At 43.1% G+C, this 27,490-nt stretch overlaps 1 protein-coding gene and 1 long non-coding RNA gene across 8 annotated transcripts in view; one reads left to right on the forward strand and one right to left on the reverse strand.

Annotated features, from left to right (window-relative positions):
• The window catches only part of LOC141567566 (uncharacterized), a 41,470-nt gene extending 20,280 nt beyond the window's left edge, over positions 1-21,190 (reverse strand). The window contains exon 1 of the long non-coding RNA XR_012490324.1: positions 21,099-21,190. This is a non-coding gene — a long non-coding RNA (uncharacterized LOC141567566). The remainder of the gene's footprint in view (positions 1-21,098) is intronic.
• TPK1 (thiamin pyrophosphokinase 1) overlaps positions 1-27,490 on the forward strand; it is a 260,377-nt gene that overhangs the window by 224,956 nt on the left and 7,931 nt on the right. For 2 of the 7 annotated variants that reach the window (XM_074315233.1, XM_074315235.1), the window contains one exon: positions 19,456-19,806. The exons of the other annotated variants lie outside the window; for them this stretch is intronic. In XM_074315233.1, the coding sequence (XP_074171334.1) occupies positions 19,456-19,574 (119 nt within the window). In that variant the 3' untranslated portion in view covers positions 19,575-19,806. Of the gene's footprint in view, positions 1-19,455; positions 19,807-27,490 lie in introns of those variants that run through there. 7 annotated transcript variants of the gene reach the window in all.

Here is a 27,490-nt window from a genome sequence, read left to right on the forward strand (position 1 = left end):
GGTTTAAGCTATACCATAAGTGACAGTTTTTTTAAACTGCATCCACTTATTTTGAACCTTGGATAAGGTGACCCCAAGCTGTGGAAGTGGGGTGTCAGACCAGCTCTCTCAGCCCAGTGCACTAGAAGACAGAGACCTAAGAAGTCGCCCAGCACACTCTCCAGCTGAGGCCCAGACACAATGAGGGACTGGCCTTCGGTCGCTGTGAGAGCAGCTGCCCGAGACTGGGCTTCCAGCCCATGGTTCCTTCCAGCCACCATGTCAAGCATGCTGCAAATTTCTCTTCCAAATCTAGACTCACAAAGTTCAAATTATGCAGGACACCGACTGAAATATTCCATTAATTACTCCACGGAGCTATTATGAGTATCTGTTATACATACTGGCTGTTGAGGCTTAAGAGAGTTTAAGGAGAATATAAACTTCTAAGTGTTTAACCACAAGGCAGGAGAAATGTTATGATAAACGGTCTGTCAGAGCATGCATACTTTTAGGTTTATTGTTACTATTCCAGAAATTCCCTTGTTCCTGTAAGATATTTGAGGGGCGGTTTCCCTGATAAGAGAAACAAAGGTGTATTACCATGGATTGATTATATAGTAAACTTTCACCTTTCCTCTCTTCGCATAATGAATCTCTTGTCTCCTGACTGCCTGTCGGGAAAATTTAATGGGATATTTCCTCCAGTAGTAAAACCACTGAGCCACGAGAGAAAATGCTTTTTACATTTAGTGAGGAAGGGTCATGGCTGCTCTGCCGATCTCGTACTAAAATGAAAAACTGAGCAAAACAGTTTTCAGAAACACAGTAATATTTCTCCAAGTTCCATCCATGGATGTGTGGTACTTTCCAGATCAAACAGTTGCCAATGATCTCAAAGGGTAAGGAAACGGATGACAGGGACAGAGTGGAAAGCAAGGGTCTAGCCTGTGAGGAAAGTTTCTTTTCCCCCTGGTGCTTCTGGACACACCTGTAAGGTGGACCACAAGCAATATTAGGTAAGTTCTGGAAAACCTGGGGTTGGTTTACTTCAATCAGTACTAACCATGTAAGGAAATCTGAGTTCTAGGAAAGGGATCTCTTTTGAAGTCGGCAGCAAACCCTTGATTTGAGAGCTCAGAGGGCATCAGTACCAAAGGAGCATGGGTTGGTTTGTGTCTCAGCTTTCTGGATGTCTGCCACCAGGCACAGCCTGAGCAGACACTCAGTTGCAGGTCAAGGTTTCTGTTTTTCTTTCCATGGGTACCAAAGTCATCTTTGGTCTTTGTTGGTTGCTTTATTCAGATATTCATTTATTCATTCAATAAATATTTAGAGTAAGTCCTCTGTGTACTCACACTATCTATGCTAAGTGTACAGGTACGATGGAAAGCAAAATAAACCTGGTCTCTCGTAGGCTTACATGATTCTCAGTAGGGAGCAAACTGTAGAAATACGTTGAATATTAATACTTGTGTATAATGTAAGCAGTTAGGGAGGTACCTTTAGGGATTCCTTGTTTTGATTGCGGTTTCTTGAATTGGCAGACTATATTCTACTGATTGAGAAGAGCCTGAAGCATAATTATAAAGTCACCTTCCTTGCTTCATTTTAATCAGCTTCTTTGTTCATAACACCAACGCTAGATTTGCACACACAGCGAGCCCTTAATTCCATCTACGAGCCCTGCCAATGTGTGTTATGTCAGTCTTTGTTGTAAAACAGGAAGCCCATCACCACAATGAAGAAGGGATCGGGGTGCACCTTATAGCATTCTTACTGAATGCCCGCTTATTCCAGGGTTTCTTACCTTTTTTAAACCCACGACTCTTTAATAAACATAAAAGATCACCCTTAATGTCTGAATTTTCACACTAAATTTTGCACCAAAAAGATTAACATAATTGCAATTTTTAAATTTTTTTAAAAGCTATACATGCAACTTCCCACTCTACCCCTAAGACTTACTCTTGTACAAAAGAAAGCATATGAATGTCTATGTAGATTGCAGTAATTTGGCCTTTTTCCTAATTTTTACAAAAGGTTAAAAAGAATTCAAAGGTAGGCAAAGGGAGAGATTTCAAGCTTCCTAAAATGGCAATTAAAGGGACCTAAAAGAAATTTACTGTAGTCGCCTTTAAGACGTGCATTTTTTCTTCCGTTTCCCATTGTAATTACACTATCTCTTAAATCTCAAAGACTGTAAATCAGCTATGGAGGAGGAGCTTAGATTATCTACCCTTTTGGGGTTTCCTACAGGGGCCTTTAACTATTTCTGAGGTTGGGTAAATCCCCTTGTACACTGGGTTTGGACTGAATCAAAACAGAAACTAGGTCCTTTTACCTTCGCATTTTAGAAACCAGGAACATAGGTCATATACCAGAGCATGTCTTTGGCAATTTTTCACAAGCATCGTGTTTGAAGGTTGAACTACATGCAGTGAGTGGTACTGTTCAAAACTGAGCATCTTTGCCGGTGGAGTGCACAGTGTATTCATTTAGCAGAGCATTAAATGTCTGCATTGGAGGGTCGTACGTAAGCTTACGTCACCCAGCCTGGTAGATATCTAATAAGGGTCATGTGATTAATACATAAACCTTTCCCCCCCAAAAAAAAAAAAAAGTAAAGAGAGCTTTATATTAGTTTCAGGTGTACAGTGAGTGATTTATGTATCTTACAATAAGGGGTTGATATCCAAAATATGTAAGAAAAATAATCTGATCAAAAGTGGGCAGAAGACATGAACAGATGATGGTCCTTTTTGATTTAAAATTTTAGAATATTAGGGCAACATAGAAAAAGACCTACTGAAATGGCAAATTTAGTAAACAAAATACCATTTGGAATGTTGAGGCACCTTTAAATCCTGAATTAAGAGGTCAGTCACTTTCTCAGGCAAATGCCTAGGCGGTGCCAGGGAGAAGGTACACCTGGGCGCACGTCAGGCAGGTGTGTCTAGATGCCTGAGACCACACCCAGAACTGCAGGGGGGGCAGCCCTGTTTGGGGGGGGGAGTCTAAGCATCTCTCTTAAACAAGAAGAAAAGAGTCTTCACGATGGCTTCTTCACCCCTTGAGAGGGAAACAGGGTCTGGGACACTTCGTAGTATCTTTGGATTTATTTGGAAGGATAAGGTTCTGTGGAATAAGGGCCAGAGTGGAGAGCTGTGACAGCAGATTGGCACCCACCCAAGTCCTGCAGTACCCACAGTAGGAAATGCTCCTTGAGCCTGAGGAGAGGAGACAGGTGTCACTGCCACATCCAGTAGGGAGAGGACAATGGGACACTCCAGCCCTAACGGAATGAGACACACCAGACTCCCTGGCCACTGCTCATAAGTGAAGCTGCCCCAAGACCAAGATCAGAGACATATGTTGTTCCAGATCCATCAGATTGCCTCAAGTGCCCAAGTAGAAGCCAATCTGTAGTTCCCCCCCCCCACCACCCCCCGGCACAACTGAGTGTAGGAGACACAGCACAACTGTGCCATCATCTCTGCAGCAGGGACCTGCCAACACTCAGAGGACAGCACAGGCCTCTCGCTGAGTGTTTATCAGAGGCCCAGATCAAAGGCTCCCGTGTTCCCAGATAATCTAGATATTCCAGTGGGGAGAGATTGCTGCTCCCAGACGGCTTCTTGAAAGCGTGTGTGATTAAGAGTAGAAAAGTACAAGTCACAGCTGTATTCATGGGGGACTGGGAGCGGTGATGGTTAGGATGCCCCATCCACTGATTGGAGCAGAATGAACAGCTTCTACCTGCTCCTCAACAGGGGCCCCAGAGCACCAAGCAGAGTCGCCTCCCGCTCGGTCCCCCTCCGACTAGATGCCACGTGGGCACAGGGGAAGCCGTGGACCTTGAACTTGGCAACCTAGACACTTCCAGGGACTACATGGGACAGTTTCCTAGTGACTAGTACAGAAAATACATTGTCAAGCTATTTCTACATGAATATACTTGTGATTTAGCAGGTTTTTAAGATCAGTTCAATTTTAGTAATGACTGGTTTTACCAAACAGATTAGTTATAAATTTGTCTATATCATGAGAGATAGATATGACGTAACCTGCAGCTTTGATATCATATAACTTTAGCTTGTACAAACTGTATTAACTTAGTTTTGAAGGAATGATTTTTTTTTCAACATAACAAAATTGCTATTCTCCGTCTCTCCCTCCAAATACTTCAAAACAAGTACTTTTTTCCTACATACAAATTTTGTAATCATCTGATTTGTGTATAATTGGTGTCAGATACTTTTAAAGCATTAATTTTCATTCTGATAGTTGTAAATGTAGCCATTCATTACAAATGAATTTATTTTTCATCTTCTATAATATAAAGCAATATCCCTAGAATTACAAATAAAGGCTCTATAATTTAAATCTTTTACCATGAAATAATCTTCCCATATTAAAAAGGAACGCCGATTAGCTGAATTTCACCTTAATTTTTATCTGTGTTTTCTACAGATACAGCAAAATGTTGGTACTAAAACCCTTGTCTAGTGGCCAAGCCTGTTGACTCATTTCTCTGTCCTTCTTCCTACTACTTACTTCACAGCCAACACCGCCAGCAAAAGAAACACTCCTGCGGTGTTTATTATTAGAACTCCGTAGCGCGTTTCCTGAATAACTGCTCCCCGTGCTTTCTGTAGCTTACTTACTCAAAGATAAGAGTCAGCAAACCTCTGAACCCATTTTATTGCTGGCCTGAGGTCCACAACATTGGTCAAACTACAAGAATCACTTTGTCCTGTTTTGTGACAGCATTGGAAACATTTCGGTAACGTAGCCACATTTCAAGTACTTTAAATATTTGGTACGTAGCTCAAATCATTTAACTTTGATCCAACCTGAAACTGATTCCGGAGAGCCTGCCAACAGGTTAAGTGCACAGCTGGATTCTGTGATGGCAGAAAGCACAGAAAGCTGGGCTAGCTAGCAGTCCGGAGACTTGGATTCTGGTGCTGTGCACCTGTCTTTAAGGCAATTAGGTATCTTGGATTCCCAGTCTTGAAATAAAGGGGTTGAATGTTAGACCAGTGGTTCTTGAACTACATTTTCTGAGTCCCTAAGCACCTAGCGAGTTCCCAAAGCTTAGCTTAGTTTGCGAGCGGGGTAAAGCCACGTGGACAGAGCCCTGCACCTAGCACCCTAATTGGTTCAAGTAGGAGCAGTTCACTTTTATCTGTGTCAAACTTCCAAGCTAGATAATAGATACAGTCCCTTTCAGATTAGAAATTTTATGCGCACAGAACTTAGGCCAGTCATATACGCCTGACTGGGAGAAAAAGACATTTAACAGTTCCCATACAGGACAGACTATACTTGCCACCACTGCACAGCAATATCGTAAATGCCAAATAGAAAATTCTAAGGTTGAGGCTGGGACAACAGAGTATCAACTTCGCATGCCAACAATCAATGTAAAAGAAAGTTCATCAAGAGAAGCTCAGGCTGTTATCAGAAAAGCATCCATGGCATGAATATTGAAAAATGGATTGATTATTAGAGCTGAGGAAAATATGTTGTGAATTCAAGTAGCTTTTAAGAGTGGCTAATATTTTCAGACTCATTAGACTATTCATATAACCAGATGCCAGCTCTTTCTAATATGAAATATCATTGTATCAGTAAGAGGAAATTAAAAATGAAACTAGGTCATGATGAAATCTATTAGGAGCAAGCACAAAATGTATAGGATTTAGACAAAGTCCAAGGCACTGATTTATTACCTCAAAATAACAAATCATGTCTGTCAACACTGAAACATCTGACGTAAATCACATGCTGTTCTTCCTAAAAGACAGTGGTCAGACTCTCACTAATGAAATTCTAGTCTAAAAACAGCCGCATACTTGAGTGAATTCTGCTTGATGGTAAATGTCATCTACTGTTTCTACTTTATAAATATTTTCTACAAGATAGTGAGAAACCACAGTGACTATTGGGATTTAATTTCAAAGATCTCACGGCGTTCCAGGCTGAGGCATCAGAAAGATCACCTGTGATTAAAGGAGCAGAAGTCCCAGTGGGGATAAAGCTCTGGACGGGGACAGGGAGGGAGCAGAGGACCTGGCGTTGATGTGGACTCCGGGGGAGCCAAAGAAGAAAGCGGGGACTTCAGGGACAGGTCAGGGGAAATTTTGCTCCGAAGGGATCACGTCAGAGGAGCAGTTGATCTGGCTGAATTGATCAAGGTTGAGCCAGAGTCTCAGAGGGATTTATTTACATGGCAAGTCTTTCAGAACTTCCAGAGCTTGTGTAAACCGAAGACTCACAGTCCTCTGATTAGTTTGACTAGGTCTTCCCAGCTCTAATTAGGAGAATCACCTGCTAATGATACCTCAGCTTCCCTCCTGAGATGTATCAGTGCAGGAGTGGTCATTCCGATTCCTCCTAGGTTGCAGAAATGGGAGGATTTTCCCCCAAACATTCATGTGTGTGTTTGTGGGGGGATATTCCTAAATAGATATGATAATATAGGCATTTTTGAAAACCCTCACTGTAACCTGAGTGCCTTGTGTTCAGAATTTGGAAACCTTTCTCCAAAGTGGTCCTGCTCTTTGATCTGAGGAGGTCTTCCTTCTGTCCGGGGCTTAAATCCGTGCTCTTCTATTTGTTTTTCATTTAGCATTTAAACGTATTATAAGAAAATTTAAGTATATATGCATGAATATATTTCCCAGTTGTGATCAATGTATATAGTTTGAAATGTGAATTTTTGTCTTACGTGTCTGTGTTAGGCAATTTGTCTGGATTGCTGCAGTCTCTTTAACGACTGCATTATAGTCTGATGTATATTGCAGAATGCTAGCTTGCTACTGAAAAACTAAGAAATGTATTTTTAACCAAGTCCAGAAGCATTTGCCTGACGTGGCATCCAAGGGTGGCGTCAGGGGATCATCATGGAGACTTACCAGGCCCTCATCCCCTTTTAGAGTCACCTGGCTTTATTTGCATGGCTCTGACTCTGTTTGTCCTCTCTGGTGTCACAAGCCAAAATGTGCCATGCCCTTCATTATTTCCACTCTTCCTTTTCTACTCAAGGTGACAGCTGTGGTCCCTCCAGATCCTGCCCGAAACCTTTCTGGGTAAAGATACGGTTAACAGATGCCTGGACCAACTGAGCTACGTCCTTCTGGTGACAGATGACAAGTCATCTTATGCATGAGATACAAATAGGCGGGTTTAAGCCAATCTTAGTCCAATGAGAATGTCCTTCAAAGCAGTTCGGGGGGGTTGCCACCAGCTTTCCAGCGCTTTCTCCTTCTAATCTCGTGCCTCTTTCCCAGGGGAGGAGGAGGAGACGCAGCTGTCTGCAATAGCCTCCACCCCTTCTTACTCTTCCCAACACTTTCTTTGAGCGTAATGCTCATGTGGTGTTTCCCTTTGTCTGTCTGTTTGGGGTTATCCAACTTGGTAAATTCTAAAAGAGCCTGATTATTTTGTGTAGGTGTCACCTGCAGCTTTCAGAGTGACGTTCGGGGCCATACTATGCTACCTCGCGTACTCTGGTCTTTCTTCACTGTTCTTCCTTCACCATTCCCTTGTGTGATGTGCTTACAACAATCTGTTGACATTTGAAGGATAGAAGCAAATGCCACTCTAAAGCTCCCTCAGTGCAGGTGAAATGACAACGAATTTTCAGTACTTCGGCGGAGTAGCCCAAGCCTTCACAGACACTACCTCCTTCGTCCTCACAACAGCTGCATTAGAGGTGAGGAGGACAGGTATTGCGGGCACCTAGCAAATGGGTGTTGAGCTCACCTGAGGAACTTGCAGCAAACATCACAGGCTAGAGCAGCGGGAGCCGGCTGTGTCTGCAGGAGGCACGGCAGGTGGGGCCCCAGGAATTAAAGGAAGTAAAGCCGTGGAATCAGCTCCGAGCCGCTTTTGGACAGACCACCATGCCCCTCATGGCACACACTTAAATCTGATGGCTTTTCACACTGAAAAACGTTAGCCAGTTCTCCACAGATCATTCCTTTTACCACTCAGAATCCACATAGATAGGGCTCCTCTGAGGGATTCCAACTGTCCTTTATTTCGTAAACCCAGTGAGCTTTGTGTTTTTTCTTAAAGCAGCTCTGATTGGCTCTTTAACTGCAACATGGGGCCTATGAGTAGAACACGCTAATGATACGACACATTAGGGACGTCTTTTAAGCAAAGGAAAATCATACCATTTCTTGTTTATTTTCGAAAAGCCTGAACATGTGAATGTGCTAATCCTGGGGGACATTTTCTACCTGGCACAATTAGCTTTCATGCCTCCAAGTAGCAGCGCTTTCTTGGTCTAATTGTTGGTTGGACAGATGGCTGAGTCGTAACACAGGAAATGGGGAGATGGAAGAATAATTGAGCGCGAGAAGCCCTCTAATGACTTCCAGCCCTGCTCCAAGGGCAAGGGAAATGTGCGACTTCTGAGAGAGATGAAGATAAATGCCACCACTTTCAGCAGAATCATAATAGCCCTTCCGCAGACATTTGAGTTCATGAAAGCATTAGTTGTCAGGATAGAGAGGGGACCAGGGCTCACCTTGGAAGGAGCCTGCAGCAGATCAGAACTTCGAGCGCGAAGGCCCACAACAGAAAGCAGAGCCGAGGCACGTCCGCGGAGGCCTGCCTAGCAGTGACTACGCCTGCTCCTACTGCCAACCTGCACTGGGACGGCCGGGCCCGTCAGGCGGGGTCATTTCAGGTCCTCCTCCACCAGTCAGTGTAAGTAAAGGTCGTGCGTGTGAGCGAGGACACAAAGGAAGGGTCCCTGCCACGTACCAGACTGTGTGCCCAGCATCTCTTAACAGGCTCTTCCAGGCAGCTGTCATGTACGTATCACAGGCTAGATGACTTCTTCCTAAACGTGGCTCACATTTTCTTTAACTTGGATGTATTTTAATGCATTTCAAATCAATGGGCATTTCTTGTAACAGCATTACTTCAGCTTTGGGGGAAATGAAAGTGAACAGGAGGAAAGTACTTCCCTTCCTCAGTTCTTAGCCTTTTTCCCCAAATGTTTACATTGAATTTTAAGATTGAAAAAGTCAAAACTACAGCAAAATCTGTGTATGTTTCATTCTGATTTAGCAACTGTTAACATTTTTCTACCTATGCACCTCTTTCTTTGTGTGCGTACTTTGCTTTCTGAACCACTTGAAAATACAGATGCTCCTCTGTACTTTTTTATGATGGGGTTACATCCTGATAAATCCATCGTAAGTTAAAATTATCAGAAGTCAAAACTACATTTAGTACACCTAACCTACCAAATACCTATAGCTTAGCCCAGCCTCCCGTAAACGTGCTCAGAACACTTCCATTGGCCTACAGTTGGGCAAAATCACCTCACTGCCACTTCCCAGCATCTTGAGAAAGTATCATACTGCATATCACCAGCCCAGGAAAAGATCCAAATTCAAAGGGCAGCTTCTACTGAATGCCTATTGCTTTCACACCATTGTAAAGCCGAAAACTGTCAGTCAGTCAAACCATCAGAAGTCAGGGACCACCTATGTTAAAGACACGATGATACATAAGCCCCCGAATTCTTCAGGTTCTATCTCTTAAGAACAGGACTTCTTCTACGTAACTACGGTGCCATTATCTACTTCAAAAAATCTAGCATTGATAGAGTAGCATTATACAGCCCATATTCGTATCCCTTATTTTTCCTAGTAATGCTCTCTATGCATTTGCTACATCCACAAAAAATCTAAAACAATCATGCATTGTATTTGGTTGTTCTGCCTGTTTGTCTCCTTTAACCCAGAGAAGACCCGCACTGCCCACCTTTCTGGTGTTAACAGTGACAGTTTTGAAGAGCCCAGCCAGCTAACTTGTCAAGTGCCCCACATCGTGCATTGGTCTGATAGTTTCCCCCGATTAGATGCAGGTTAAACATTTTTGGCAAAAGTTATTACATAAGCGATGTTGTATTTCATTCATCCCAGCATCCTATCAGGAAGCACATAATGTCTGTCTGTCCTTTTATTGGTGACGCTAAGTTTGATCCTTTGGTGAAGATGATATTCAGGAGATCTCTCTGCTATATCCCTTTTTCTTTAAAATTAAAAGTAATACGTGGAGTGTTACTTTAGACTATAAGTATCTTGCTCCCCAACATCTCACCCGCTGATTTTAGCATCCGTTGCTAGATGACCCCTGCCTGAACCAGTTATTACATTGGCAGCTGCAAACGGTACCTTTCTAATTCTCTAATTCTGTCGCTTATCCCTGTAGTAGTTAGCATTCTTCTGTAAAAAAGGGATTTTCCTCTCTCCACTTGCCTCTGGGATTCTTTTTATGGCTTGAGATAGAAAACCGAGAGTGATGCAAAAATAATATATCAAAGTGTTCTAAATTTTTTGTGCGCTCTCTCGCTTTTTGGAACAAGATGTTTCAGACTCACCCTGTACTTTGCGGCCCTCGACGTGGAATCTAAATAGCCAACTTGTAATACAAAATATGTTCTAGGGAAGCAACCAAGTCATTTGTAAATAGAAAATAGAGGACTGTCATCCGCCCGGCATAGGCAGAGAATCAAAGAGAGCTATTCAGGCTAGAAGGTGACATCTGACTTCAGACATGAAGGATACAGCAAGCATAGAAAAGATGGGGTGTGTTCCAGAAGGAGAGGGCACGTCAAAACTGTTCATGATTGGGGGAAGTTCCTGATCTATTGAAGAAAGAACAAGTGACGTGGGGTGGCTGGCAAGTGGGTCACCTGGGAGGAAGTAGCCAGATGACAAAGGGCCATAAATGCCAGGCCAAGATGTTTGGGGTGGGGAAGCAGGAAGGTTATAGGCGCTAGGATCTATGAGAATGACACGGTCAGAAATGGAATCCAGAGGAGTGGGAAGCAGAGGTGACGATTTGGAGTAAGGAGTGGAATTAGGTTACTGCTACATGTCCAGGCAGGAGTCTACTTGTTATATTCCTTAAAGAATGTAGTATGTACTCTGTTGGTAATTGTAGGTTAGGTTGTTCAGGTTTTGCATTTCAGCTTTCTTTTCTACAGTTCCAACACAGTATTGGAAGCCCTAGCCAGAACAATTAGGTAAGAAAATGAAGTGAAAAGAAGTGAAATTGTCACTACTTGCAGATGATGTCATGTTATATATAAAAAACCCTAAAGACTCCACAAACACAAATTGTTAGAATACACAAATATAGTAAAGTTGCAGATACAAAAATTAATTAAAAATCTGTTGCATTTCTATACATTAATAGAGAAGTATCAAAAAGAGAAATTAACAATCCCGTTTACATCAAAAAGAGTAAACTATCTAGGAATAATCAAGGAAGTGAAAGACTGCTTCACTGAAAACTGCAAAACATTGATGAAAGAAATTGAAAAAGACACAAATAAATGGAAAGATGTTTCACTCACGGTAGGAAGAATTAATGCGTACTGTTAAAATGCTCATACTGCCCCAAAGCAATCTACAGACTCATTGCAATGCCTATCAGAATTCCAATGTCATTTTCTACAGAAATGTGTGGAGCCACAGAAGACATTGCATAGACAAAGCAACTTGAGAAAGAAGAACAAAACTGGAGGCGCCACCCTTCCTGGTTTCCAAACTACATTACAAAGCTATCGTCATCCAATAGTATGATATTGGCATAAAACAGACACATAGACCAATGGAACCAAATAGAGAGCCCAGAAATAAACCCACACGCATATCATATGGTCAATTCTCAACAAAGGAGCCGAGAACAAACAATGGAGAAACGACAATCTCTCCAATAAAAGGTATTGGAAAAACCAGACAGCCACATGCCAAAGAATGAGACTGGCCCTCTACCACCACACACAAAATCAACTCAAAATGGATTAAAGAGTTGAACATAAGGTTGGAAACCATAAAAATCTTAAAAGAAAACCTCGTGGGCAAGATTCTTGACATCAGTCTTGGCAACGACTTTTTTGGATTTGACACCAAAAGCAAAGGCAACAAATACCAAAATAAGCAAGTGGAACTGTATCCAATTACAAAGCTTCTGCACAGCAAAGGAAACCAACAAAATGAAAAGGCAGCCTACTAAATGGGAGAAAATATTTGCAAATTATACATCAAATAAGATTAATATCAAAAATATACATAAAAAATTTATACAACTCAATAGCAGGAAAAAATGATATTAGATATTTTTCCAAAGGAGACATACAGATGTGGCCAACAGGTATATGAAGTATCACTAATCATCAGGGAAATGCAAATAAGAAATACCTCACAATTGTCAGAGTGGCTATTATCAAAAAGACGAGAAATAACAAGTGTTGATGAGGATGTGGAGAAAAGAGAACCCTCGTGCACTGCTGGTGGGATTGCATTTGGTGCAGCCGCTATGGAAATCAGTATGGAGGGTCCTGAAAAAATTATTACCAGAGCTACTATATGATCCAGCATTTCTACTTGTGGGTATTTACAATAGCCAAGACATGGAAACAACCTAAGTGTTCATGGATGGATGAATGGCTACAGAAGATGTCACACTCACACACACACACAGGAATATTATTCAGCCATAAAAAGTAAGGAAATCTTACCATTTGTAACAACACAGATGGACCTTGAGGTTATTATGCTAAATGAAATTTGTCGGACTATGAAAGACAAATACTGTGGGATCTCACTTATATGTGGAATCTTTTTAAAAAAGAACAGAAAAGAAATATACAGAGAACAAAGTGGTGGAAGCCGGGGGTGGGGGGTGGGAAAAATGAGTGAAGGTGGTGAAAAGGTTTAGGCATACTTCCAGTTATAAAATAAGAAAGTCATGGGGATGTAATATCCAAAATGGTGACTACAGTTAACAATACTATTGTGTATTGTATATTTGAAAGTTGCTAAGAGTAGACCTTAAAAGTTCTCATCACAAGAAAAAATATTTGTAACTGTATAGTGATAGATGTTAACTAGACATATTGTGATGGTCATTTCACTATATATACACACATATATATGTATAGAACCATTATGTTGTACACCTGAAATTAATATATGTCAGTTATATCTCAACAACAAATATACATACTAACTTTTTACCTATGTTTACTTTTTTAATGCGGCGACTGGGAAATTAAAAGTTAGATGTATGGAGCACGTATTTCTAATCGACAGTGCTGATACAGATAACTGAAGGTATTTTTTACTTTGATAGGTGGTCTCAAATTTTTGTTTCCTTTTTAAGATTCAATCGATGTGAATACACAAAAGGCAGGTACTTACACCTCTGAGCTAGGACTGGTTTGAGCTTCTGCTTCACGACTATGAAAACGCAATGTATCAATTTAATTTTCAAAAACAACCCTAAGTATAAATGCTATTTTATAGGAACAATTTTAGTAATAATAATCTCCCCAGGGTTCCTTTTTTAAAGTGTAAATTAGCAGATTTTAAATAGGAAGTTTGCCTCTCACATTTGCATATAAAGCCCCTTTTTAAATCTATAGTTCAAAAAGTAAAATTATAAAGACCAATCGTAGTAAACTGATTGTAGAGACAGTGTAGTGTTTTCTGCTAAGGAAATCTGTCATGTGTTTTAATGTAGAGCCCTTTCTCCAAAGAGGATGAGCGTCTCAGAGAGTGAATGACAGGTGTGGGGACACGTGTTCTGTCCTGTGTGAAGTCGTTAATGGTGCAGCCTGGCTAACCTGCCTCCTAGAACGCACCCTACAGTTCCAGGATAGCAGGGAACCCTGAGACTCACGTAGCAGGTTCCTGAAGCTCTTAAGTCTTGATTTTCACTCTCGCTAAATCAGTCGCTTAAGCTGCTGACAGTCAGGCTGCTGACAGGTCTACGCTTCAGGGAAGACAGACCGGTGTCAGTTCTCTTTTTAGAGCTCTTTAAAGAATTGCCTCCCTCAGTAACGTGTCTGACAACTTCTGTTCCCATCATAGCCCACTTTTTTAACCTCTCTCAGCTTCATCTTCCTCATCTAGAAATTGCAGAGAAAACCCTGCTATACCTCGAGCTCTTGGGGCACCGTCTGTACTCAGAGAATGTCGTCCAGGAAGGAGAATTACTCCCTCTCAAACACCACCCCACAAAGCATCTCCCACGCCTTTCTCTTTTGCTCCCTCACTTTAATTGAGTTTAGAAATATTTGCATTGCCTTTTTTTTCTAATTTTACTTAATTTTATAAAATAACCACTGTCAGTTCACAAATTCTTAGGAAGCCAGGCAGGGGCTGGGCCTCTGGGGTTGGCTGTGCCCCTGCCCCGTCACCAAAGCCTTTACCTCCCGCTGGAATGTACAGCCCATCCTGGCTGCATCCACATTCGCCCCTGCCTCCCGCGTCAGTCCTGTCCATGGGGTTCGATTGTCTGTGCACATCTTTCTCCTTTACTAAAATGTGAAGACCTTGAAGGAGAGACACTCCTCACTGTTCCCTAGCGCCCAGCACTTAGTAAATACCTGTAAAGCATACGAGCCTGTGCATGTCTGCAGGTGGCACTGAAGTGACCTGATGCGTCACATGAAAGCTAGTCCAGCAAGGCTGTGACGTTTACTTCATTCTACCTCTCAGCTCCTTCCAAACTCATCACTTGAATTAAGCCATCTGCTAATTGCTTAAATCACGACATTTCTATGTTTTCATTTTAAGACTATTAAGGTGGGAGAAGAAAACCTGATGTACTTTATTAATAGCATAACAGAAGAAAGCAAAGAGGAAGAAAATTTCTTGAATACGAATCACATTAGAATTTGACTATAGTCCATACAGCTTCTCTGTGCAGTAGCTATTATTATCCACATTTTACATTATGAAGAAACGGAGGCCGCAGTTTCCATAACTGATTTCATAAAGCTACCGTGTTTCCTTGAAAATAAGACTAGGTCTGATATTCATTTTTGCTGCATTAGGGCTTATTTTCAGGGGATGTCTTATATTTTCATGTACAACATTCTATATTTATTCAAATACAGTCATGTCATCTTCTTCTGGAACATCGTCATAATGTACTAAATGCATCCGTCTGGCTGAGATCTTAACTGGGGCTTATTTTGGGGAAAACAAGGTAGTGAGTGGTAGAGCCAAGATTTGAACCTAGGTCTGACTGACTAAGCTCATCAAAACGAGATTTATGTTTTTTGACAGCTAGCTCCTCTGTAAACGCTCCCAGCAGCTCACACAGGTGCAGAGGGAGGAGCTTCCCGCTCTTATTTCAAAGCTTGATAGCCACAGAAGCCTTCCAAGTTCTCCTGTGCATTCTGTCAACCTACTGAAAAGAGCCCCAGGCCACTAAACTGGCTGCCAGGATGAACCCACCACTTACCCCAACCTGACATGAAAAGAGGTGAATAGTTGAACTCTACCCATTTACTAGTTTCTGCGTTGCAGTCTTCAGTCTTTCCAGTTTGAGAAAAGAATTGGTAGGATGTCACTGAAAACTCTAGAATATTAAGTGCCTAATTCTCATCCTTCCCTTTGTGAAAGAAAATAGTTTGAGATAATGGACAAAAATTGTGAAATCTATGTTTCTCACATTTTTAAGTTCTTCTATTTCTCTAAAATATGAAAACCCAAAAGTCAGGCTACGTCCGCTAATGTATAACTCACGTTAAATTTCATTGAAACAGGAACTTCACTAGTCCTCACTAGCCAATGTTCTTGTCATTAGACTATAATTGTCCTTAAAACAATTGATGATGATGGCTTGGAAACAAAAGGTGAAACACAATTTCACCTTCAGTCAGAACAAGCAATTTTAGGTTGTTTATCACATGTCTTACGGTTGCTTCTAGTTTTATACGCAGCTGTAACTTTAATCTCTAGTTAGAAACAGGACTTGATCTGAGGGGTTATTTTAGAACAACTATGGTTCGCTCTACTGTACTCTGTGCAAAGAAGGAAAAAATGAATCTAAGGGTCCTAAACGTTGAACTGAATCTAAATGTTCAGCCACCCAATGTGTTGGACACCCAAGTTCTCTGGGGCAGAAATGAAAAAGTAATTAATGAGGGGGTGATGCCATCAGGATGGAGACACAGGTCATTCCCAACTTCAGCCCCCCTCACATGCGGACACCACTGTGAGAATCCTAGAGTACGGGGGGAGGGGGGAGGAGGAAGCAGCCCCCTGCAGCACAGAGGCTGAGAGGACGGCATTAGACGGGAAGAGGACGTCATGGCTGCTTCCTGAGGCTGGCACAGCATCTCACCATCAGGGTCCCCCCGGGCAGAGAGGAATAGATGCCCAAGGTGGACACAGCTCCCTGAGCATTGTGGGGCGCTGCTCAGGAGGCCCACTCTGGTCTCACTTCATGAGGGAGGCTGTGGGGCTTGACCACTAGGAATTAGATTGTGACGGAGAAGGGGGATAGGCTCTCATCACCCAGCACTTGGATGCTAGCAGACTAAGTTTCTATTCTACTCACTCAAGATGGCCGCCCAGTCTGACCAGGGAATTGGCAGAGCACCCATCTTCCTGACTTGGGACCTCAGACAGTGAGCTACCCCAGCCTTATTGCTGGCGGGCTGCTGCTCCTGGGAGGAGGCTAATTCCCACCCCTCCCCCCTCCCGTGGCTGAGTGTAGGTCCCAGCCCCGCCACCCAGGAAGCCTGGCCTGAGCACGTGGGCAGCTGCTCCCAGCAGCAGTCGAGCAGACAGCCCGGCCGGCAGCACCACCCCATTCGCAGGGCAGCTTGGTGCTCAGTTCTGCGCCCCAACCAGGTAGGGGAGATAATTTAGTCCTGCCCACTGGTGAAGGCGGCCTCCAGGCCCACCTGACCAGGAAACCTAACCACAGCCCATCCTGCAACCCCACCTAGTGGCCCTTGAGTGCAGAGCCCAGCCGGTGGCCCGTCCCATCTGCACAGCCAGGAAACTCAGTGCATGATGCTACCTAATTGGGTCCCCAAGCAAGAGCCTTGGGGCCTGTAGAGCCTCTCACCGTAGCCCTGTCCCAACCAGGGAACCTCAGCAGAGCCCCCGGAAGCTGCATCGCCCTCCTACGGCCCTGCTCACAGTGACACATGTGGCTTTCCCCATCTGCAGAGCGGAGCTGGTGGCTCTCTGTGAATTCCGCGTGCAGTTCTACCTGACACAGGTCCGAAGACGACAGCCAGGCTGGCCTCGGGGCCTGGGGTGCTGCACCCCCACACACGGAAGCTAGTGCGTAGCCCTGCATCCTGCTGAGTAAAGGCCTGACTGGCTAGGGAGCCCGACCAGAGGACCCAGGCACTGGGCAGGTCGTCCTACACTTGTACCTGGGCAGGTGACCAAGACAGCACATGGACCATTTTCTAGGATGGGTGTGTCAGGCCACGAAACAAACAGCAAATTCAAGGACACTGAAATCACACCAAGTATCTTCTCTGACCACAGTGGTGTGAAAGTCGAAATCAATAACAGAAGGAAAAGTGGGAGATTCATGAATGCATGGAAATTAAACAATACTCTTCTGAACAACCAGTGGATCAAAGGAGACATTTAACGGGAGATAAAAACACACCTTGAGACCAACGATATTAGAAACACAACATGCCAAAACGTACGGAATGCAGCAGAAGCAGTGCTGAGGGGGGAGTTCAAAGCTATAAATGATCTCAAATACACAACCTAACTTTATACCTGCAGAACTAGAAAAAGAAGAGCAAACTAAGCCCAAAGTTAGCAGAAGAAAAATAAAAATTTCAACAGAAATAAAGACCAGGAGAACAAAAGAGAAGATTAACAAAACTAAGAGTTAGTTCTTTGAAAAGAAACGAAATTCCCAAACCTTTCGCTATGTTAACCAAGGGGAAGGGGGGGGGGGCGGGGACTCAAATCAACCAAGCTTTGAGCCCAAGTGAAAACTAGGAGTTTGACCTAATTGGTTTCCCGAACCTTGAAATGCACGTGTCACGTTCAGGTGGGCTGAGCACCCCTGCTTCCTCCCTGGGCGGCTCCCGGTCCAGCAGGTGGAGCTGCTGCAGCGAGCGCCCTGCACTGCCTCTGAGTCCCTGCTGCTGCAGGGAAAACCCTGAAAGCCGGGCTGCCTGGCCGGAGGCACCGCCGCCCACCGGCCCTCAGGAGGCCGAGCCTCTCCCCAGAGTCCACGTTGGCTTTCTGCCCCTCCCTTTGCAACCACCACCCTCCCTCTCTCCACCTAACAGTGTCTGGGACTGTGAATGTGAGGATGGACGTGCATATTGAAGTCACTTAGAAACTTCCCCTCCGAGGAGCTCTCGGTGACTGAAGCACATGTTAGGGTGATAGTCCCGTGAGGGTCACACTGGAATATTCCTGTACAGCGTTACTTGGTAACTCGGTGTGGACCTCAGTAAGGGTGTTCACAGCTATGAAAAACAAGTAATGTGAGTTTTAATAAGTGAACTGTGTGAACTAGTCACACTAACTATACAGTACCCTGGAATGCTGTTTATTTCTGAATTTTTAAATTCCCTTTTCAATTTCCTCAGAAAGATAACAGGCTCCCTCTAGTGGGAAATGAGCATCACAATGGAATTATTTCCCCCAAAACTGTAACTTCAGTTACACTTTGAAGGAAAGGGAGCCTCTTCTGACTCTGACAGTATGAGCTCCACGCATTAATGTTCTCTTTGTATTTTAGCAAAAAAAAAAAAAAATATATATATATATATATATATATATACACACACACACACACACATTAATATATTTATAAGAAGTCATGTTGATGAAAAGAACTGCTTTTCTATATAATAAAAGCAAAGAGAACTGAGGTTACAAATCTGTGCCTACGCATTAACTTCAGCCAACTTGTTAGAAAATATGGAGATAGATATATATATATATATATATATATATATATATATATATATATGTGTAACTTATAAATATGTAAGTTCTTATTGCACAACTTAACTCTTAAGCCTTTGCTTGGATAATTCAGTAATTTAAAGGATTATCTCATCTCTTCCCCCACTTTATAGCTGAGCATAAGTGGCTTGCTCAAGCTTACCTTTGGAAGTCTGCTTTGACCTTTGAGTTCCTATTGGTTTTACAGAAAGTAAGCCTTGTCCAATCTGGCTTTTCTTACTTTATGAGGAAAGAATGATCAAAACCCTCTGCTTTCTGGAAGTAATGAGCTTTCTGCCTGATATCATTCATACCTGAAGTTACAACTCCATCTTTATAGAGTTTAATAACTGATGTAAAGTGTCTTGAAAAATTAAAATTGCACCAGGTAAGGAAGAAAGCAGCACATTACAGCCATGGGTTTTAGTTTTACAATCTGTAAAGAAAGAAAAGAAAATTTAATAATGCGAATGGCATATATCCCCAAATGGTAAATAACCAACTCCAGGAAGACTGGTTATGGCAAGTTACAGAAACAGTCCATTTTAAGACCCCGTATCACACCCAGCGCACGTTTCATATGTCTTCTATCAAAGCACGTGCCTAATTGCTCTAGGGTCTCTGCGGACTAAGTCATTGTATGCAGGAGAAAGGTTGGTTTTCACTAACACTTTTTCTCGCCCTCTTATAGCAAATCACATGCTTGCTTTTGGAACACTGGTCAGTACTTCCAACACCTATGATGGATCTGGTGTTGTCACCGTGGAGACGGACCAGCCGCTTCTCTGGACCATGGCCATCAAGCCCTAACCCCGGACTGCCATTCCCAGCCGTGCCTCTAACTTACCTCACTGGCCACCGACTCACTGCTCAACAACAATAGTTCACCTGGTTTGCAGGGGTCCAACCTCTCCATGGCAAGCCCACTCGTTTTAAAACTGTAATGTTCAGAGAATCCAGGTGACATAACTGACAGCTCTCACTTTGACAGGGAGGGGGGGGAAATCATTTTTAAGAAAATAAATAATCTTTGTGACATTCAGTTGGAAGACTAATGTGGATAATTCTCCTTTACTGATGATTCTTATGTTATTAATGATTCCATTTTCCTAGACAAGTGCTTTAATTCTGAAGCTGAGAAGGCTCAGCGGCAGCGCTTGGCATCCAGCACGTAAGCTCCCTCCTGCCCGTCTTCAAAGGTTTAACACCAAGGACTTCTTCTGAGTATTAATATTCGATTCCTTTACACACAGAAAAACCTTCTTTCCAGACTGCAATGCTAGAACTGCACCACTTACTCTGGCCTATTATTGTCTTCAGTATTGTCTTTAAAAAATAAATCAAGAATCACTGACCTAGTTATTAAATTGGAAAACAGGTAGTTGTGGATGCCATAGGTGAAGAGAGAAATGGCATGAAAGATAAATGACAATTCACAAGGTCCCCCAGACATATTCACCCCAGCATGCCACGCTTTCGTGGAGTGACCGGTCAAAACTGCCCTCGTCCGAATTACAGCCTAGACAGAGTGCTGTGCAGAGGAAACTGAAGCATAAAAACTGAATTGTTCCTGACATACCGCAGACTGAACAAATGTTGGTTCATAGACCACAAGTTAATTCAATGACAGAAAAGGCGCTTGGCAGCCTGTGGGGTTCTAGGGAGCCCTCATCTGAAAGCCCAAGTTCTGGTCCCAGCCCAGCCATCCGCCTGCCTTCCCGGAACCCCAGTCCTCAGCCCGAAAGCGGCAGGGGCTGGCGGATGGTGCCTGAGCTGCACTCCCACAGTCAGGGTCCAGACACTGGTGGGGCAGTTACTAGGCAGACAGTGCACAGGGAGACTCGGCCACCAAACCACCAGGCACTGAAATGTATTGTTTCTCTATGATGAGACCCTCTTCTCGCTTCTTACCCTCTTCTGTCCTATTTCCCAAAGCACATGTTGCCCCACAGGTTTGCTGACAGACACACAGCCCCACTCTTGCTGCAGGGACAGGGACCAGCAGCTCCGTAGTTCCTGGTGCTACAACAGAGTGAGCGGCGGGTTAGGAGTGGGTCTGAACCAGCCTGCAGCTGTGAGCACTCAATCATTAGAGACCATTTGTAATTATTTATGCAAATACATGTGAGGTTGAAATCCAGATGTCAAAAACATTTAAACTGCATGTCTGTGGTCAGTTTTTAAGAAAACAATCTTTTCATAACTGTATTTCATTATCACCAATCTCACAATCAATGTGTATATATAGATACACACACACACATACATATATATACATATACACATATAATGATTTGCTCAAAGGATGATTAATAACTGCAGTACTTCACTCACCATCTGAGTCCAGAGAGCAACGCGGTGTTACTACTAATACCTTCTCTAATCTCCATGGAAGTTACTCTCCAGATTCCGTGGCCCTATCTGTAAACGACAGCTTATATGTAGACCTATTTACCATATAGGATATAGCAGGGAAGGACAGATTGCCTTCCAAGAGCTCTATAAGCTGGAGAAAAAAGAACTAATGGAATGAGCTGCCACTGTGGAGAAATGAAGAAAATCAGTGGAGGAAGAACCCTGGGGCAGCCAAAGCCGGGGTCAGAGCACAGACCACATACTCAGTGCTGCAGCCAAAGAAGACGTTCTAGGCCCTTCCCAGCACAAACAGAGTCCAGAGCTTTGTCCGTCCACTGCCCAGCTCCCCCTTCACACAGAGACCATCGCAGGACAGCCAGGGGAACAAGCAGGAGAGCAGCCAGTCACCGGCTCCTTCATCAGCTCATTTCCCTGGGAACCTCCAAACCACTGTCCCAAACAGTACCTGCACCTCAGAACCTAGAACACAGCCAGGAGGGCGGGTCAGGTGTGTGGCGTTCTCAGCACTTACTTTCTACTTCACTTACAAGTCCAGGCTCAGCCGCTGTACATTCATTACTAGAAACGTGTCCACAGCATAGAAAAGAAATATGTCCATTGTTTTAAGATTTCACTACAAAAGAATGCATGTCTTATTTACCCTGAAAATCTTACCAGTGTTACTAAGGGGATACTCAGCAAAAAGAATCTAGTTTGCTGCAGCTCGGTAAGCACTGGGGGGGGTGGGGGGGGGAGTGGCCCTAAGACCCTCCTCACCACCTTCTATCATGCTGTGGCCCCTGGAGGCCCGTGGAGGCGTCCTCTTACAGCAGAGGGCGCCCTTCCCCCTCCGGCCAGGTTACAGAAGAAGTAGATACTGACCCCTCTCCATTCCTTACAACTACTTAGGAGCAATTCTGCTTCCTCACCACATCATTTCAGCAAGTACCACTGACTGTTTCTCTGCTAACACTGAGTCTGCAGGTGATGAGCGCTCAGGGCTCCCAGGGAACTTGCAGCGCCCCCCAGACTGCCCCTCTTCCCACACGTCTATTCAGTCCGGGTCCAGGTCTCCAACATGGGGCCATAAGACAAACTGGACGCTGGGCCCTGCTGGAATGTGACCCGTGTTCGTCGGCCCCTTTGGCTTCAGTCCGTTTCTTCTCTGCATGGGTCTGGTGTGTAGCTTTTGTAAATCCACTGACAGTCACCCTAAAGTGGCACTGAGTTCCCTAAATCTCTGATTAGTGAGAACATGCGATGAGCAGCCAGTAGAATCTGAAAATGGCTGCAGCTACTGGAACCCTGGTCGGAGTCCCAAGGGACTCTGAGATGCAATGATTCCTGAGTGTGGCCCAAGGAATGGGGAGTGGACCCCGCTCCCAGATGTAGGTCGGCCAGACTAATGGCCCTTTGTTCCTTCATTTTGGCTAAGCAGACGAGAGCAGTTTTCTCTTGGGATGGGAACGAGGCCCTTTCACGAGCTGCAGAGCTCACTCAGAGCAAGGAACCGGGGTCATTACAGCCTGGCCATCCCCAAAGCTCACTGCTCGCACATCACATCACACTTCTGTCTGTGTGCGGTGCCTTTGAGACACACGTGCTTACTACTCACTCCTGCTCAAGTTCACACTTTCCAAAGCTTTACTCAACAATCAAAATAAAGCAGAGCATGGATTTGATGTGCTTGAGACTGATGACATGTGCCAACTCAGTAAACAGGAAGAAACTATGCATCTCGCTCCTAAAGTCTGATTATAAAAGGGTGGCTGAATGGTGACTTTCAAACTCTGTTCACCATGACCCTCCAGAAGTCTTGTGACCTAGTTTACACACACACACACACACACACACACACACACACACACACACACACTGCATTCTAATAATTTTATTCTAAATTGAAAAACACCCAGAAATCTACTCTAGATTGAAAAAAAAAAATGAACCAAGAAGTAAAATGCATAAAAGGACTTTTTAAAAATGTGTGTGTGTGTATGTGTCTGTATGTATCTGTGTTCAGCGTTGAGCATACACGTCTACGTTTAGGACAATATTAATAATTGACTACTTCATCTTTACCACTTAATAGTGGTTTTTATCCTCCATGTGTATTAAGAGGTGCATAACCTACCTGTGACAGCAGGCTGAATGTCATCCTTTTGGGGAATAATAAAATCATTTTAACCTCATTCGCAACAGGGGGCATTAGATTATTAAGTTGTATCTACAGCATTTTATTCAGAATAAAATAAATGATCCTTACACCTGGGGGAGATGAAAGCTGCAGCCACAAGGTCAGGCCATTCCCAGGGAGCCCATCTACCCAGAGTGAAGAATGCCTGGCACACACCAGTTACCCCGCCGTACGTGCCACGGCAGATTTCCCGGATCAGTCATGTTTTCTTTGCTGATGAGCCCCCGTCAGAGCCTCATCTCAAAACCATTCTCCAGGCAGCCAGGACCAATTCTTCTCCACTGGCTTGGCACTCTGGAGGCTAAGAGCTCACGCATGATCTTACCACTGTACATAAAACAGCTGCAACCTGGGAAAGAGGTCACGGCAACACCCTTCTTACAGGTGATGGATTAATAAACAGATCCAAGGACGTGCTCCCTATGTACAGAATTGTACCACTGAAAGCAAAGGTTTTCTTATACAGCAAAAGAAAAATGAATGCCATCCCTGTAAAAGACTTAGAAAAACATAAACAGGGCCCCTGAGCTCACCCGCAGTCAAGAAATAAGAAATTTCTCATAATAGACTTATAGCTGCTCCTTGAAAACCAAGAAATCTAAGATATGTAATTCTGTGTGACCCCAAATGTTGATAAGGGTTTTTAACTAACAGTAAGAGAACTGATAAAAGATTAGAAATCATACCTTATTTCTTTCTTTTAAAGACTAGTGAATAATTAATAGCCAGTTATATTTTTGAACAATAAACACGGGGAATTATGAGTGTAAAGTTCTTCAGGAACTGAGCAGAGTCCCATCTGAATGGCATAATTAAGTTTTTGCTTAGTTGCTGAATACTATGAATTCTGCTAGAATCTAAACCCCTTGGGAGCATGGACTTCGTGTTTCTTGTTACCTGCTGTCTCCTCTGTCTTAGAATAGGGCCTTGTCTATACCAAGTGTGCAGAAAATATTGGTGCAGGACCCCCTGGTGCATTCACTAACACCCACCCCCCATTTGTATCCAGGACCCAGGAATATACTGCATGGCTTCCCGAGTCCCTGAAAACTATTTTTCTTTTCCCTCCTTCATCCCTAACTACCCCAGATTTAAGCAGATATGCTCAAGTCCCCCTTGAATAGGTTCCAGTCTTAGAGATAGGGCTCCAATCCTCCGTCAGGCAGGCCTGATAATCTAACCTCTCACTCACATATCTGAAAAAGGAAATAATGTGCACAGAACCAACACTGGGTACAGACATCAGCCAAGGCCAAACATGGCTCATGACAAACAAGGGAAAGTCAAAAGGCCAGGGGACTTTAAAGTACTTGAAATGGATCGATAAAGGAAAAGTGAAAGCCAGGAGGCAAGTAATGACAGACGTTTGGAAAATCCGTATGGACTAAAAGAATCAAGGTCAACATCAGAGCACATCTGATTGCCCTGACTTGTTGGGGGAACTGGGAAATAAGAGGTCAACAAAGGAATGTTTCAAAGTTGGAAATCTTGTAGCTGGAGTTATTTCCAGCTTTGGGAGTTCAAGGAATGACCTTGGCTGGCGTGAGTTGAAATAGACTACAGCCAAAAATACATGTTATTTTTAAATACTTTGAGACCATGGCATTCAATTTTGATATTTTAATTGTGTTTACATCTACTTGTTTCACAAATTAAACCTTTAACATCCATATGAAATTAGCCTGAGGAATCTAAAACCATAAAAATATGATACATTATCTCCAACTGAATTACCCACACAAAATCTCATTTATTTTGATTTTGTGTTCTCTGTTAATAAATAGCACTAACTAACTTTTTAAAAAAATATTACTGTCACAAAAGAACTGGATTTTTATTGGGGGGATAAAAACCTCTCTTCACCAAAAAACTCATCTTCCTCACTTTTATTAATACAAATACTCAGCAAATATTTGTAAAATGCATGAAGCGTCTTTCTATGTAATATTAAATGGCATTCTACTCACCTGTCCCTTAGAAATTCTCATGTTTAAGTCCCATCACACTCTGCTGGATAACCCCAGTAACTTAAATATTATAGGTTATAAAATTTGAAAAACAATGATCTCAAAAATAGAGAAGATTTCAATACAATAGCCATGGAACCAAGTGTGTGAAGGACACAGAGCAAGGGTTTCCTTAGAATAACACAGAGGTTTAGTTTTCTGTGCTGTAGGAAATCGTCAGTGTCCATCAATTCTCTTTCTCCTTATCTTCATCAATGTAAGAAATACTTTGCACTCTACTTTACATTCCCTAGGCCCCAATGGTCTACACATTCTGCGCTTTTATTTGCACCTCTTAAAATTCAGAGAAGCCTTCGTGAATAATGTGATGAGGAGAAACGGTGCAGAAAGTTGTTGGGATAGCTTTTAGTCCCTGAATTTATTGTGCATATTTTAAAGTTGACCTTTTAGTACAAGTTTCTATACAATTCCATTGCAAGGGATAGAGCGACATGTTCAGTTTGAATATCTGTATGCCACTGAATAGTGAGTTTTGTGAGGGAAAAGTCAGATTAAATCATGACGAAGCCAGTATGTTCTTTTTAAGGCTAAGTACAGGGAGGAGAGAGATTTTCTTTTTAGAAAGAGAATACATTTTCCACAAAAAGGAAGAATTGCCCTAAATTTTAAGAATTGGACATGCAAATCATTTTCATAAATTCTTTTCTAGACTAGATGTTGCGAAAAGAACCATCCTTATAAATACATCAGTGGTGTTAGTCACATAGCTGATGCCACACATTCCTGTTTCCGAGAAGGAATAGCTTTCCCCAAGTTGCCCTAGGCTTAACCTTTCTCTTGGGGAGATGTGTAATTTATAAGAGCTGAACCTCCAGAGCACAAAAATCCAGTAAGTGGTATTAGATCAAAGAGGACTGGATGAATTAGGCATTACAGAAGCCCCCAGTGTCTGAATTTTCCCATTATTCATATTCGAGCCTCCTCAAAACATTCCATAGGCCCGGACCTTTTGCAGACTTGGTGGGAGGCACATGTCATCTAACTGTAAGAAAGAACCTCCTAACACGTTTGCCATCCCACAGCCACACAATGGGCGCATACCCTCTGGACACAGGGAGCTCCCCGGCAGTCAGTCCAAGGCTGGACAGACACGTGTGAGGTCAGGCCTTTCAATGAACCCCCAAGTTCTATGTTAAGTAACTCCCCAGGAAAGCCAAGATCTTTACCTATATGAACTTGGAGGGAGAGGATATATGCCCCTTTCCAGATTTCTGCTGCTTAGCTAAAATCATCAGAAGCCATCTTAACTTTGTATTTTTTGCAAATGTATTCTCAGGGCCTCATTGAAAATATACTGCTATTGCATCTGCTACTCGGGTTTCTAGGTTGAAGAGTTATGGCTGGTGAAGTGACCTATGTAAGAATGCAGGTGGAACCATAAAGATGAAAATGGGCCTCCCTGGTTCGATGCAAGTTCAGAGTCCCAGGCAGGAGACGAACCCTGTGCTGTTCCATAATAACAGTGAGCTCACTTCCCCGGTTCCTGGCAGCACTATTTCCAATAGCCAGAATATGCAAACAGCCTAAGTGTCCATTGAGAGTGAACGGACAAATAAGCTGTACATCTATACAACGGAATACTGCTCAGCCATAAAAGACGAAATAGTGCCATTTGTGACAACACGGATGGATCTTGAGGGTATTATGCTAAGTGGAATAAGTCAGATGGAAAAGGACAAAAACATGTATAATTTCACTCACCAAACTCATAGGTACAAACAACAGATTGGTGGTGACCAGAAGGGAAGTGGGGTACAAGGAGGGCGAAATGGGTAAAGGGGGTCAATTACGTGGTGACAGACGGAACCTAGACTTTTGGTGGTGAGCGTATTATAGTGTATACAGATACCCAAGTATAAGGCTGTACACCTGGAACTTACAGTGTTAGTAGCCAATGTTACCTCAATAAATAAATAAAATAGTAATAAGTAAAAAAAATAAAAACCACAAACAGTGATTAACTTTCAATAAAGCAGAAAATCTAGTTACATGGGATATTCCAAATTGACACACTGCTGTCCTCAAAAACACACATTTGAGTGCCAACTGCAGGGCAGACACTGGGGGACAAGGGTGCCCTCACAGGCTTGTAGTGAAATGAATGAGAGACAAAAGAGAGAGAGGAACAGGAGAGAGATGGGACAAGG

This window comes from Rhinolophus sinicus, linkage group LG11, assembly GCF_036562045.2.
Source record: "Rhinolophus sinicus isolate RSC01 linkage group LG11, ASM3656204v1, whole genome shotgun sequence".
Taxonomy (NCBI): domain Eukaryota; kingdom Metazoa; phylum Chordata; class Mammalia; order Chiroptera; family Rhinolophidae; genus Rhinolophus; species Rhinolophus sinicus.